The sequence below is a fragment of the Corylus avellana genome, chromosome ca11 (genome assembly GCF_901000735.1).
Source record: "Corylus avellana chromosome ca11, CavTom2PMs-1.0".
In the NCBI taxonomy this organism is placed as follows: domain Eukaryota; kingdom Viridiplantae; phylum Streptophyta; class Magnoliopsida; order Fagales; family Betulaceae; genus Corylus; species Corylus avellana.
The window spans coordinates 7,710,641-7,724,416 of NC_081551.1; the positions used below are offsets into that span (position 1 = coordinate 7,710,641).

The 13,776-nt window shown below is 36.5% G+C and overlaps 2 protein-coding genes across 2 annotated transcripts in view; one reads left to right on the plus strand and one right to left on the minus strand.

The window, feature by feature from the left end:
* Positions 1-728: 728 nt before the first annotated feature.
* LOC132166095 (uncharacterized) lies at positions 729-5,504 on the minus strand. Its single transcript, XM_059576853.1, has 4 exons — positions 4,900-5,504; positions 1,900-1,983; positions 1,723-1,812; positions 729-1,207 (listed from the first exon to the last, which is right to left on the minus strand). The coding sequence occupies exons 1-4, from the start codon at positions 5,287-5,289 to the stop codon at positions 941-943; spliced, it is 831 nt and encodes a 276-aa protein (XP_059432836.1). The 5' UTR covers positions 5,290-5,504; the 3' UTR covers positions 729-940.
* Positions 5,505-10,646: 5,142 nt separating this feature from the next.
* The window catches only part of LOC132164990 (uncharacterized), a 9,725-nt gene continuing 6,595 nt past the window's right edge, over positions 10,647-13,776 (plus strand). The window contains exons 1-2 of the mRNA XM_059575505.1: positions 10,647-10,756; positions 10,943-11,037. Of these exons, the coding sequence (XP_059431488.1) occupies positions 10,647-10,756; positions 10,943-11,037 (205 nt within the window). The remainder of the gene's footprint in view (positions 10,757-10,942; positions 11,038-13,776) is intronic.

Genomic DNA, 13,776 nt, shown 5'->3' on the forward strand with positions numbered 1-13,776 from the left:
TCCGGTTAGTTTTTTTTTTAGAGGGGTAAAATTGTCATTTTTTTTTTATCTATATCTCCTCTCCTCTTCGGGTAATGTAATATAGCACGCGGCGTGCATGGCACGCCACGTGCAAAAAAAAAAAAATTTTAACAAAAAAAAAAAAAAAAAAAAAATTTGCACTGTCGTGCATGGGCGTGCCACGCACGACGCGTGCTGCTAATCAGGACTCCTCTTCAAGTGAAATGGAGAGGACCATTTTCCAAGTTGAAGCCAGGTGCAGCAACTTCATGTGTTTGGTTCAAATTGTGTTGAAATATAAGTATAAAACTACATAAGTCAATTACAACTTAACTAATTTAATTAAACAAATCAAACCTCTCAACCATAACTTGCTAATTTCATATGTGATTTATGACTGGTACAAACGTCGTGTCAAAAACAGCTCTAATGTCACATGTCAAATTTAAGTCATGTCGAGATGTATATAAGATATATGTATATCAACTACAACCCAACGCATTTAATTAAAAGGATCAAAACGCCTCAACCAAGATTCAAGGGTCATTTCAAAAATTCCCAGCCCTAGCTGCTACCACCCTGCCTGAGAAAATTGGTTAAACTTTCCATTTATCAAATCAGTTTCAGTTAATTAAGAAACTAAGGACACAAATGTATACAGACCCCATCACCCAGTGATCAACAAAACAGTCAGGACACTGGAAAGAGCTTGAAATAAGATGGACAAATAACAAGTAACAAGCCTTTGCTCTCTTTGTTGATCGCTCAAAGCATTTTGCCTGCTAGTCAATTAGCATTTTGTTTCCAACCACAGAAAACTAGCATATGAAAAGCATATTGAAAAGAACTGCCTCTTACAAGAAACAAAATCTTCATACATAATTTCCTCATCAAAATACAAATACTTAAAAATGAGCCAACAAACCGCTTTGCTGTTTTATTAAGCAGATGAAGCAGAGGAGGGTGCCTCTGTTTCATCAACCGAAAATGGTATAGGTTTGGTTGGGGCAGGCAATCGGCCAATGCTATCAACTTTATCTCTTTGCTTCGGGGGAGGCCTAGCTGCTTTTGGTAACAACCTGCCCTTCTTTTCAAACCACTCAGGCGTGAGCAGTGCTCGGAAGCCCAATTTGTTGTAATACACTCTTCTGACAGACCCTCCAGCAGCTTCAATTGCTTCCCTTGCCCTAACCGTCACCCTTGAAACCTGTCAACTTCTATATGAGTATGATTTTCTGAACATGTGATTGAAAATATTGAGATAAAATACATTAGTGTTTACTTCAAAACTAATTGTCTTGGACACTATCTTGATAAACTAGCACACGAAAGGATGCACTGATGAACCCCAAAAAGTTAATTTCAGAGACCAGTCAGCCAAAAAATAAGATTAGCAAGCCCTTGACGTTTTGACAAAGAGAATTATGAGAATAATAATTTGACAAATAATTTTCCAGAACCAATGAGAATACGATGAAACCACCTGAACCGAAACCGTGAGAGTAACCCATATAGCATCAAAATCTAAGAACAGGCATGAGGAGGCACTTTCACCCCATCAGGCCAATATTATCATCATCCAGCCAAGAAAAGCAACAACAGTATTACAGTGAAGCAAAAAATCCAATGAAAGAAAAATGAAGAGAGAATCAAGAATGATTCCTTGGCTATATAATTTTGGAGTCAGCACATAAAGCAGAAAGCCCAAAAATAAAGATTTACCTCCAGATGAATTGGCCACTTGATTTGTTCAGAACCACGTCCCATCAATCTTACTCCATCTTTTATCTGCTTCCCTATTGCTCCTGTATCCTATTGTAATAGTTATAGCGAGAATGAGCCAAAGTGAATGAAGGAAATCGTTCAAATTTGGGAAACTAGAGAAGGAAGTCACTCTACCTTGAGTGTTTTCATTGAAATTAATTCAGAAGAATCTATCTTCCCTGCATTTATAAGTTTGGCAATTTTTCCCAACCCTACTGGCTGCCAGAAAAAATAAAGATTTATGAGTATGTCATTTATACATGAGCAGTTTCAGGAAGTGAATTGAAAGAAAGGTACGTAACACTATTGGAACTTTCTTCTCAATTAGAAAAACCAAAAAGATCAAGCCATCCTAAATACAGAGAGAGAGAGAGAGAGAGAGAGAGAGGAAAAGTTGATAATAAGATTTCCTGTCATAGCCATTAATTCTGCAAGAAAATACCGATATCCAAACCAAGACAACAAATGACCCATTTGACCTGGATGCGAATTAGTAATGAACAAATGAAAATAAACAAGACACCTTTTAAGCCTCTACACATAGTAAAGATGAACAACAGCACCTTATTGTCGTAATTTTTTTTATAAGTACTCGAAATATAATTGAAAAGCGCAAAAGACGCAACTCATATAGACAAGAAGTATGTAAGAGATACACCTAACTAGCATATTGTTAAAATTTTAGTATGCAGCAAGGTTAAGAAGTTGGCAAAAAGGTTATACTATGTATTCTCTCCCGAGTTATGGTCCTTAGGCTCTACAGATATGTCAGATTCCTTAAACATACAGATGATTACACAAGCATTGATTTTCAAGATGATTTAAATGACTAGCCTGATGTCCTGGATCCCATGCAACTTATAAGACTCATTCTATGGCCCAATATCCAGCAGCAATATTGGAGAAAACTTGGAAACCTTAGAAAAAGTCCAGAACCCAAATTCTAATATTCCCATCATATCATGTAAGACTAAGCTGCACCAGTTTCACTGAATCAATTCCTAAAATGGCCATCCACGTAAAGTTTGGTCAACTGATGGTCCACTAAAAAAGCACTTTATCTAACAGCCAAAGACATAACCAAGGCATACTTTTGTAAGGCATTGACTGTAAAAACAAACACCAAGAGCAACATTCTACTACAGTACTTGCCCCATCGTCCTTACTTAGATATCAAATGTTAAGCTGTAATGACAGGGCTAGTAGTTAACAAGAAATCGCATCCATCACGCCACTGATGAAAAATGATTGCTTTACCATTTTTTATTTTTAGTAAGAATACTTTAAAGTGCAAAAGGGGGCAATCCAAGTACATGGGAAGTATATTGGAGAAACCAAATAAAAATTTAAATTATAAAATCTAAAGAATAACAAACTGAAGAAAAAGGTAAAGCAACCCAATAATGTCATCCACTCAGAATGATTAGAACACCATCTTGACCTTAGCCAGAAGTTCAACACCCCGAAATGTTAATGTCATGCTCAAACCAAATACACCAGAGCAGGCAAAGCAGAATTGCACTCGCAAATCACATAGTTCTTATGCTTACCAAAACAACCTATCCGACATCCCACCAACTCCAAAACTAATAAAGATTGCAATTAAAAAGATGATGCTAATACTGAGAGAAGTATGGATTCAGTGACTATATGAGTACTGGGAATGGGAATTTTTGCGAGGAAGGTAAGAGTAGCATATACTGTATACACTAAATTGCATATTCAGTATGAGTCTCAAAATCTTCATTGGCTTGGAAATATATATATATTTTTTGATAAGTAATAAAGTATATATCAAAAAATGCAGAGTGGGCGCAACCCTAGGACATAGAAAGTATACAAGAGAACGCCTAAATAGGAGAAGAAAAAAGAACAAGAAAGTCATTAAAGCTAATAAACTAAGGGAGCTAAAAAAGCAGCTATCCAAGAAAAGAGAGAATAAAAGAAAAAGGACTTGAGCTCCTCTAAAGTCCTTTCTTGATTCTCAAAGTTTCGATCATTTCCTTCCCTCCAAAATTCAATTTGATCGATTCATTTATTAACTAGTCCAGCAAGAGAGACCAATCTAAAATGAAAAGTTTAATACACCTGACAAATTTACCATTGCTTTGAACAAGAAATAACGGTTTAGAGAAAAAATGAGATGTAAAAGACTGAATCTTACTTTCTTTACTCATACCAATGAGCAAGGCAAGGGAAACTAATGTAAGGACTTACGTTGGATTAACATACTAATTAGGTAGAAAGTTGAAGGTGGTTACTACACAGGTTTTGAACAGACAATTTGCTTATTTACCAATCACTCATCTCATAAATCATAATATCATCTGTTTGAGGAGAGCCATAAGAAGTTAATGGACCAATGTCAATCGGGAGGAAATCTAATTCATGCATGTGCATATCTGTAGCGGTTCAGAGTTTCGATACCCCAGAGAAAAAAGCTCAGAATGCCATATATTTTTAAGAATAATGCTACATACCACACCCCATCCAACTAGCCTGATGTGTCAGTTGAATAGCTCAATTCCGAGAGCTGATAGCACTGCTACATCAATTCAGTGGAATGGAGGTGTAATATTTAGCATTATTCTATTCTTAAACCAATACGTAACAGTTTATTAACCACAAATCAGCACGAGCCCTAAGTTGGATATACACTCATTACTTATAAAAAAAAAAAAGTTGGATATACACTCATTATTTTTCATGTTTAAATCAGTTATTCACGTAGTAATCCAATGATAAATCATTTCCACAATGCTCCACAGAGTAAATAAAAATAAAAATTGAAGCTTAGAAAAATAACAAACATTTTACCTCACATTGTTCCTTAGTAGCGACAGTAATCAGATATAGGGGGAAAAACAAAGAAAAAGAAAAGCAGCAACAACAACAACACTCATTTCATTTTCCTCTCGTTCACTTCCCAAATCTCAACACTTCAAGAGGAAGCAGAAACTACCAAAGAAAACTAAAAGCACCCAAATTTTCAACTTAACTTGCAACCATATTTTGTCGTTCTTTCAACTTAAATATCGCCTGAGATACAAGTCTATAATTCCATTTTTCTTCACATGGCTCCATTTTCTTAGCAACCAAACAAACATTACCAAAAAACAAGACAAAAAAATGCACCTGAAAAGTGAGACTGAAAGGGTTATTGAAGCCACGCTTGGGCAAGCGGCGACGAAGCGGGGTCTGACCCCCTTCGAAGCCGAGCTTGCCGGACCCTCTGGCCTTCTGGCCCTTGTGACCCCTCCCGGCTGTCTTTCCCTTCCCGGACCCTATCCCACGCCCCTTCCTCGTCTTCTGCTTTCTCGGCATCTTGTCCCTCAGATCGTTCAGGCTCAGAAGGCTGTACGCCCTATACCCTTCCAAAACCCCAGCCCCATTGGGCTTCAAATTCGAATTAGGGATAGGGCATTGAAGGAACTGTATGGATTGCGGTGTGGGAATGGGTTTGCTGCGGAGTAAGGGGAGGAGGACTGAGGAGGAGACAAGGGAAGCGAGTCTTCTTCTGAACATTTTTTTTATTATTATAATTTTGTTTTTGCGGTGAAAGTCGCTGTGAGATTTAGCGGTTCTTTTGGGTTGTGGTCATTTTGGGGTCTAGGGTTTTTGGGAGCGGGTGGACTGGTGTGGTGGTGTTGCCATGGCCAAGCAGCTTCCTGGGGTTTTAGGAGTTTGTGGATGGGTTGGTATCCAGTGCGCTACTGTCTTTGCTCTTGTCGTAGTATCATTAGTTTTCGTTAGGAAAGGGGGGAAATGGAAATATACTAAAAAGAGAAATACTTAGGCCTTGTTTTGGAAGCAAGATTTTCCAATTCAAACTCAAATTTTTTCTAAATTCATGTTTGGCAATTTTTTAAACTCAACTCAACTCAACTTAAAAATTTTCAACTTAACTCAAAAATTTTCAACCCAATTAATAAAAATTATAAATAAAGATTAAAAAAATAAATAAATAAATTTATGGTGGCTCAAACACTCCAAGTGGTGGCTGGACCACACCTAAAAATCTGAGGGTGACTAATCCACCCCCCAAGGAAGGATCAGCCTCCCCCAAAGGCTGAAGCTAATGGAGGTGGCCTAGCCACTCCCAACCTGTCTAATTTGGGGGTGGCAAAACCACCTCCAAGTAGCAATTAGGGGTGGCCGAACAACCCCCATTAGCTTCAGAGGTGGATTGACCTTGCCCAAGTAGCCGTTGGGGGTGGTTGAACCACCCCCAAGCAGTTTTTGGGGTGGAAAATCGCTGTTGGAGGTGGCGATTAGTTTCGAGGGTGGCCGATCCACCCTATGGTGGTGACTCAACCACCTTTAAACACCTGGAGGTGGCTGATCCAACCCTTAGTGGTAGTTTGGCCACCCCTAGGGGTGGTTCAAAATTGCCCCTAATTTTTTTTTTAATTTTGTTTTCTTTAATATTTTAATAATTTTTTTAATTATATGTATTTTTATAATTTTTATTTAATTTTATCAATTACCATCCAAACATAATCTCAACTCTTTTTTCTCCTTGATATTCACACTAAAAAAAAAACTCAAAAATGAATTGAGTTCAAAACCAAAAAATGGCATTACCAAAATTTATTTTTTTAGCATTTTTGTCTCATGTCCACTTCTTTTTTTAAAAATAAAATAAAAATAAAAAGCAAAAGAGCAAAAAGGAGTAAAAAATGAACACTAAAAATGGTGTGTAGCATTTCTCATCGACTACCAGATGTGATATTAGCATATCAAACTAACAAATTGTCAAAAAAAACACCCTTCGGTCAACGTCAAACGTTAAAATTGATAGAAGATAAAATAGAAAATAACTTAAAATGTGGCTTTTGAGGTGAAAACAGTAAATTTTGACTGTAAAAATGCGCCCACCGATCTTTTCTTCATGGCCAAATACATGTACACCAAAAAGAGTTTTTCAGAGTGGGATCATATGTGCAATTCTGACACTAATAGCAAGAGTTATGTCCAACTTATTATCACATGCACGGAGTTAACTTTTAAGTTCAAACAATGAGGATCTCCTAGCATGAGGTTTTTAAGCATATCATCCCCATTTAATCGGTGGGTTTGTTAAGAGTGTCGCCTCATTTAACTTCAAGTTTAAAGTATTGTCCTCGCTTAACTTTGAGTTTGTCAAGCTTATTCCCCCACTTGACCACTAAGTTGTTTAGTGTTTCGCCTCACTCAATGTCGTGGGGTCATGTCATGTAAAACTAAATAAAAATACCTTTTTATTTAAAGCATGTTTGGACTTCTTTTCTTTAATGGTTTCTCTTAAAAAATGTGTTTGGTGTCTAATGCAGCGTGATGTCATGAGATGCAAAGTAAAACAACAAGAAGAAGAGATAAATATAACTTAGATCTTGAGTCTATCAAAGATCTAAGAAATCTTTTCAAAATGCTAAAGTCTATCTAGGGTTTGAAGGAAAATAATGAAGAAACTCAACTCTGAGACTTCTTATTGATAGAAACTCAAATATAATCAAAAGTTACGTTCTTATGGCTATAAATATGTATTTATGGCCCCCCAAACCTTAAATGTAATAGTAATACGAAATAAACTCGAATTTGTAACTCTACGAGGCCTGTCCAAATGGCACATACCCCTGTCCGGACGAACACTAAATAAAAGTGCGTAAATTAAACACAGAGACGTGTCTGGACGGCCAAAAGCCATGTCCGGACAAGCTTTCCAGATGCCATGTTCGGACATTCTTGATCCATGTCCGGACACAAATTCCAAAGACTTCAATTTAGGCCCTATGTCCATTTTGACCTAGTAAACATTGAAATTAGCTGAACCTCGTGCGACATGACTTTGTAGATATTTGAATTAGCTTTCCAATGCTACCAAGCTCGCTCCAATCTGATGTCTGAAACTCGAGTTATAATCTTTCTAATAAAGCTGGCCGAGTATTTGTCCTGCTCTACATCATCCTCCCTAAGTTGGAGAGAATTCATCCTTGAATTCTGATAGTCCTTGTCGCGATCCCTTGGATGCTCCATCAAGCCACGATCCTTTGGCACATGGTATAACTATGGGACAAGAAAGAGACATGCATGTGTTTCAATAGTTTCTCCCAACTATTGGTCTTCTCTTTGTCTTGCCGCACTCTAGTTTGCTTCAGTTGCCGCCACCACCCAGCAACCCTTCCCTGGAACATGTTTACCATCAAAAGACTCGTCGTTCATCGGATACCCCTTTGAAGTCGAGAACCTCTGCGAACGTAATCGCCCAATCAAGGAACTCTTCGGGTTGCAACCAACCTTGGAATTCCGGGATGTCGAGATTGACGCCTGATTCCCATGGAATAGCATGAGCTTGTGTCCTAAGAAGTTTCCTCCGCACTCCACGCCCATCAAAAGGATTGACAGGATCACTCTCAACGATAAACTCGTCTTCTGCCCCCACGTCCTGTGGTCTAGGTTGACAACGAAGACTGTTCGGACCACCCATGTCGGAAAAGTGATCGGTAGGGACTCCTTTTTAGGTGCACACTCGCTACCTCTTATGCACGGCTATACCACCAAACCTCTCATCCATGACACCATGTGCTGCAAACGAATTGCCAGTTGATCCTTATGTGTTGCCTCTGTGCCCATATATACTTCGTTCATGTCTGCACAACTGCTTTCTCGGCGAGGGGATCGGTGGGGGTTATGCCCCCACTCAAATTCTAAAAAAAAATTAGGTAGTCAAAAAAAGATTAAGAGCGACAGTTCCAAATTGAGAGCGAGAATGACATTGAGAGAGAGAGAGAGAGTTGCTGGCCAGTTAGAAGAAAAATAAGTGGGATTCTGGCCATATGTGTTAATGAGGTAAAACCTTTACCATTTTCTTGTAAATTTCGTTATATTCGTGGGATTAGAAGTAAGAAATTGTGAGAATTTGGGTTGGATTCGAAAATTAGGATTCCTAGATGGGATTTTGGGGATTTCTGTGTGTTTTTTTTTTTTTTTTTTTTTTTTTTGATATTTTCTTTATGTATGCATATATGTAAATCTTGGACCTTTTCTGTGGGGATTTCTGGTTCTTGATTTGGTTTGGCCGTATGGGAATTTTGATGGCTTTTCTTTCTAAAGCATTTTTGTGGAAGTAATTTTTGGAATTTTATGCTTTCTCCTAATTTTGTTTGTAAAAGATGTCGTGGTTTTTCTTGTATAAATATGTAAATTTTTCTTTTTGTGTGTGTGTTTTACTGTTTTATGTATATTTAAGCATACACAATGGTGCAATGATTTTTATAACTAATGGGTTTTGTTTTTGTAGGTGAGGTACTGAGGTTTCTTGCTATAAATGTCTCCAAGTATTTGTAGTGACAAATTTTGTTCCAGTTCATCTTCACGAAATTTGTGAGTTTCTTTCTGCATAGTTAACGTCAATAAACAGGCACATGTATATTTTGCTTCCTGTATATGCATTATATGTATGTATGTGCGCACACAATGGTGAAATAGGTTAATTGGGTTTTTCGAACTAACAAGATTTATTTATTTTGATGAACAGGATCTTTTTAGGTAAAGTTTCTTGACATTCTTACTGTAAGAGTTTCCAAGTATTTGTAGGACAAATTTTGTTCTTGTTCATCTCCATGAAATTTGTGAGTTTTCTTCTGCACAACTAAAGTTACTAAACATATATAAATACATGTTTGTTGTGTCTGCTCAGTGTGTGTGAATGGATATACATATACATATGCATTTGTATATATAAAGCTTTTGTTTTAGGAAATTAATATGTTTTGTCTTTTGGCAGACATATTTGATGGATTTTCTTTCTAAAGCATTTTTGTGGAAGTTATTTTTGGAATTTTATGTTTTCTCCTTATTTTGTTTGTGAAAGATGTTGGGGTTTTGTTCATTGTTAACCTACGCATTTTTTTTCTTTTCTTTTCTTTTCTAAAGACTCCAAAACGATCATGTAAATTTATTTGTAGATGATGGGAAAGTCAAATACAATACTTGATTTTTTCAAAAGAAAAAATGCACAAAGTTCAAATGTCAATGTTGGTGATACATCATCGCCAACTTCTAATATCCTAATTTCTGAAAATTTTTCTAAAAGACTTTGGGGAGTTGATGGCAATGAATTTGATATTAGTTCATTGGAGTTTAATCATGGATTGTGTTGTCAGAAATAGGAATGTGATGTTAATCAACGAGATGAAATTCGAAGAGCTTACATTAAAGCTGGTCCGTACCAATGTATTATCTCAGACTACCCGAAAATCTAGACAACAAAATCATCTTCGTAGCTTTCAACCTTCGTAGTTCAAGCTATTTCCTTCATGGCTTGAATATTCGCGTGAGAAAGATGCAGCCTTTTGTCTACCCTACTTTCTCTTTAATAAGCCATCTGGCATTTTACGCAACGTGTATTCACTATAAATGGATTCAGAAATTGGAAGAAATTTAGAAATGGAAAAGATTGTGCTTTTCTCAATCATGTAAGGAAAGATCCAAATTCATTTCACAGAGTTTTTGAGAGGTTATATGAAGATTTGAGGAACCAATCTCAACATATACAGAATGTGTTTGAAATTTCACTTCTGAACAAATTGCAAACAATCGCCTGCAATTGAAAGCCTCAATTGATGTTGTTCGAGAGCTTACATTTCAAGGTGTTGCTTTTAGAGGTCGGGTTAAAAGTATGAGTTCAACAAATTGTGGAAATTTTCTTAAGATGTTAGATTTGACGATTTCATATAATGAACAGCTTGTTGAAGTGATCACTAAAGCTCCCAAAAATGCCTCTTACACATCACTTACATGTTTTTTCAACCAAAGTGAAGGAGGCAATTCGTGATTAAATCGATGATGCAAAGTTTTGCCTAATTGTTGATGAAGCTCATGATGAGTCAATGAATGAGCAAATGGCTATAGTTTTGAGATTTGTTGACAAGAATGGCTTTGTGCGAGAACGCTTTTTTGGACATGTTCATGTCTCTCATACTGCTACATTAACCTTCAAGGGCTGGCGCAAGTAATATGTGAGGCGGGTGGAATGGGTTTCAAGCGTTTCAAATGATTGTCCATATGCCTACTACATTCATTGTTTCACACATCATTTGCAATTGGCATTAGTGGCGGCATCAAAAGAAATCAATTATGTTCATCAATTTTTTACCAATTTGAATTATGTTATCAATTTTGTTTGTGCCTCATGCAGTCGGTATGAAGAATTGCGAGTTGCCCAAGCATCTGAAAATGCTTATATGATTACAATTGATGATATTGAGAGTGGAAGGGGACTTAATCAAATTAGTACGTTACAACGAGCTGGAGATATGCATTGGAGTTCTCACTTGAGATCAATTTCTAACTTAATCAAAAATTTTAATTCAGCCTGTGAAGTTATTGTTAAAATTATTGATGTGAGAACTACTTCTTCCCAATGAGTAGAAGCTGATTTAGCTCATTAGGTAATGACTTCATTTGAATTTGTATTCATCTTACATTTCATGAAAGAAACTATGTAGGTCATCGATCATCTATTTCAAGCATTGCAATCCAAATCTCAAGACATTTTAAGTGTCATGCATCTTGTTTCATCTACTAAAAGGTGTATCCAAAAATATAGAGATGATAAATGGAAAGTTTTATTTACCAATGTAAAGTTGTTTTGCAATAAACGCAACATAGATGTTCCAGATATGAATGCCCGTTATGTTGAGAGAAAAGGTCGAGCTCGCCATCAACAAGTTGACTTTACAATTGAGCATCATTACCGTGTATATATTTTTTGTGTTGCAATAAATTCTCAATTACAAGAATTAAATCGCCGATTTAGTGAGCATGCAGTGGAGTTGCTTATTCTCGACTTGGCTCTTGATCCTCGAGTTTTGCGTGAGTCTTTTAGAATTGATGATATTTGTCATTTGGTAAACAAGTTCTATCCGCAAGACATTACCGATCTTGAAAAAGAACAAATGGAAATAGAACTTCACCATTGTGAACACAATGTAGTTCAACATTCAACTTTCCAAGGATTGTTATATTTCTTAATTATGCCAATGGTTGGTTAGAACCAAAAAATCAATTATCTACCAACTTGTTTTTTGAGTTGTTGTGTTTCTGCTTACTCTTCCCGTTTCTACCGCAACTACAAAATGAGCATTTTCAGCTATGAATATCATCAAAACTAGGCTTCGCAACAAAATTAAATATGAGTTTCTGACGGATTCTCTAATGTTGTACATCGAAAAAGAAATTGCTGTGATACTTAGTAAAAATTCAATCATAGATGATTTTCTGGATATGAAAACACAACGGGTTCCATTTTGATAGGCGTTTGAGCTGAAATTTGAAATGTATTATGAAACAATTATCTATGTATCTTTTTTTTTTTTTTCTTTTTTTTAATTGTTATCTTTTTGTCAAAACTAAATTGAAGCTATTTCGTTTTTATATATTGGGAAAAATATAATTTAGCCCCAAAAACTACCAGCCATTTTCATTTTGGCCCCCTAATGTTCAAAAAGTGATAAAGTAGCCCCCAAACTATCAACTACTTGCAATTTGGCCACTCCGTTTGTCATTACTGTCAAATAGGATGAAAAATTTAATACTACGTCGTTTTGACAAGGTTAAGTTACTAAAATGCCCTTTTTAAAAAAATTAATTTAAAAAATGCCCCCTGAAAATGACGTCGTTTTGAGAATAAAAAATAAAAAATAAAAAAAAAAGAAAAAAAAATGGCTTAGGGGTGTGGCTCGCCAGCCACCCCATAGGCCATGGGGGTGGCCGGCGAGCCACCCCTAAACCACAGTTTTTTTTTTTTTTTTCTTAAAACGATGTCGTTTTGGGAGGAATTTTTTAAATTGATTTTTTTTCAAAAGGGTATTTTAGTAACTTAACATTGTCAAAATGACGTAGTATTGAAGCTTCCATCCTATTTGATAGTAATGACTAATGGAGTGGCCAAATTGCAACTAGTTAGTAGTTTGGGCGGCTACTTTACCACTTTTTGAACATTAAGGGGCTAAAATGAAAATGACTTGTAGTTTGGGGGGGGCTAAATTATATTTTTCCCTTATATATTATTTTAATATATTTTGAATTTATACCGTGGCCCCCATCAAACTTTCTGGTTCTGTCCCTGATCAATGTCATTCTCTTATACATTTTTAGTCGATTGTTTTTTTTTTAAGATTATGCTATTAAATATGTGAGATATATTTAATAGTAGAATAAACCTTGAATCCAGACCATCTGCAAAAGACACCTTTTACAGCCCCCACTCACAAACTGACACCTAAGCAAACACAAAACAAATCCACAAAAATATCATACACCTACACACACTATATTTTGAGCTCAAAAGGGCGGGTCACTCCAAACCCGTGGGGCGGGTCTAGAGTCACTTTCTCTGACACTTCTTCGGCGCCAGAGTCAATTTTTCCGGCCTTTAGGGTGATAAAATCCCTAAAGGATTCACTTTCTACCTCTAAATTTTAGTTTTGAATCAAAAAACGGGTTTTAAGGCATTAGAATCGGGTTGTGAGGTATTAGAATTGTGTTGTGATCTGAGTCACGATGGTTTGAGGTAGGTCACGCCAAACCCACGGCGTCGTGGGTCCGGCTAGCAGCTGGGTTGAGGGGTTTTTGGTCTTTTTGTTTTTCACTATGATTTGCTGTTTTTGTTTTCACTTTAATTTTTTGCAATTTTCTTGAAAATGGTGATGTATCAAATGGAGATTTGAGGATGTAAAACAGCCCTTTTACAAATGGTCCTGACCCATGGGGCTCTCTTAATAGTATAATCTCCACATGTAACTTTATGCAGAACGGGCTGCCTGTATGTTAATAGGCCTAACCGCCTAAGAGAGATAATATTGGCCATGTTTGGCAAACAATCTTCTCCAATCACGAATCAGGATCCCCGGCTATTCCTTCAAAACTGCCAACAGATTTTTTTGTCAATCTCAGCCATGGAATTCCATCCAACCGTCTAAATATTGCCATGTGTCCCACTCAAAAGAAAATAATAAAATATTATTTATA

Coding starts and splice junctions, on each gene's coding strand:
- LOC132166095 (XM_059576853.1), bottom strand. CDS start 5,289: ATGTTCAGAAGAAGACTCGCTTCCCTTGTCTCCTCCTCAGTCCTCCTC. Junction 1,984..4,899: donor CTTTCAGTCTCACTTTTCAG/GTGCATTTTTTT, acceptor TTTTTCTGGCAG/CCAGTAGGGTTGGGAAAAAT. Junction 1,813..1,899: donor TTTCAATGAAAACACTCAAG/GTAGAGTGACTT, acceptor CTATTACAATAG/GATACAGGAGCAATAGGGAA.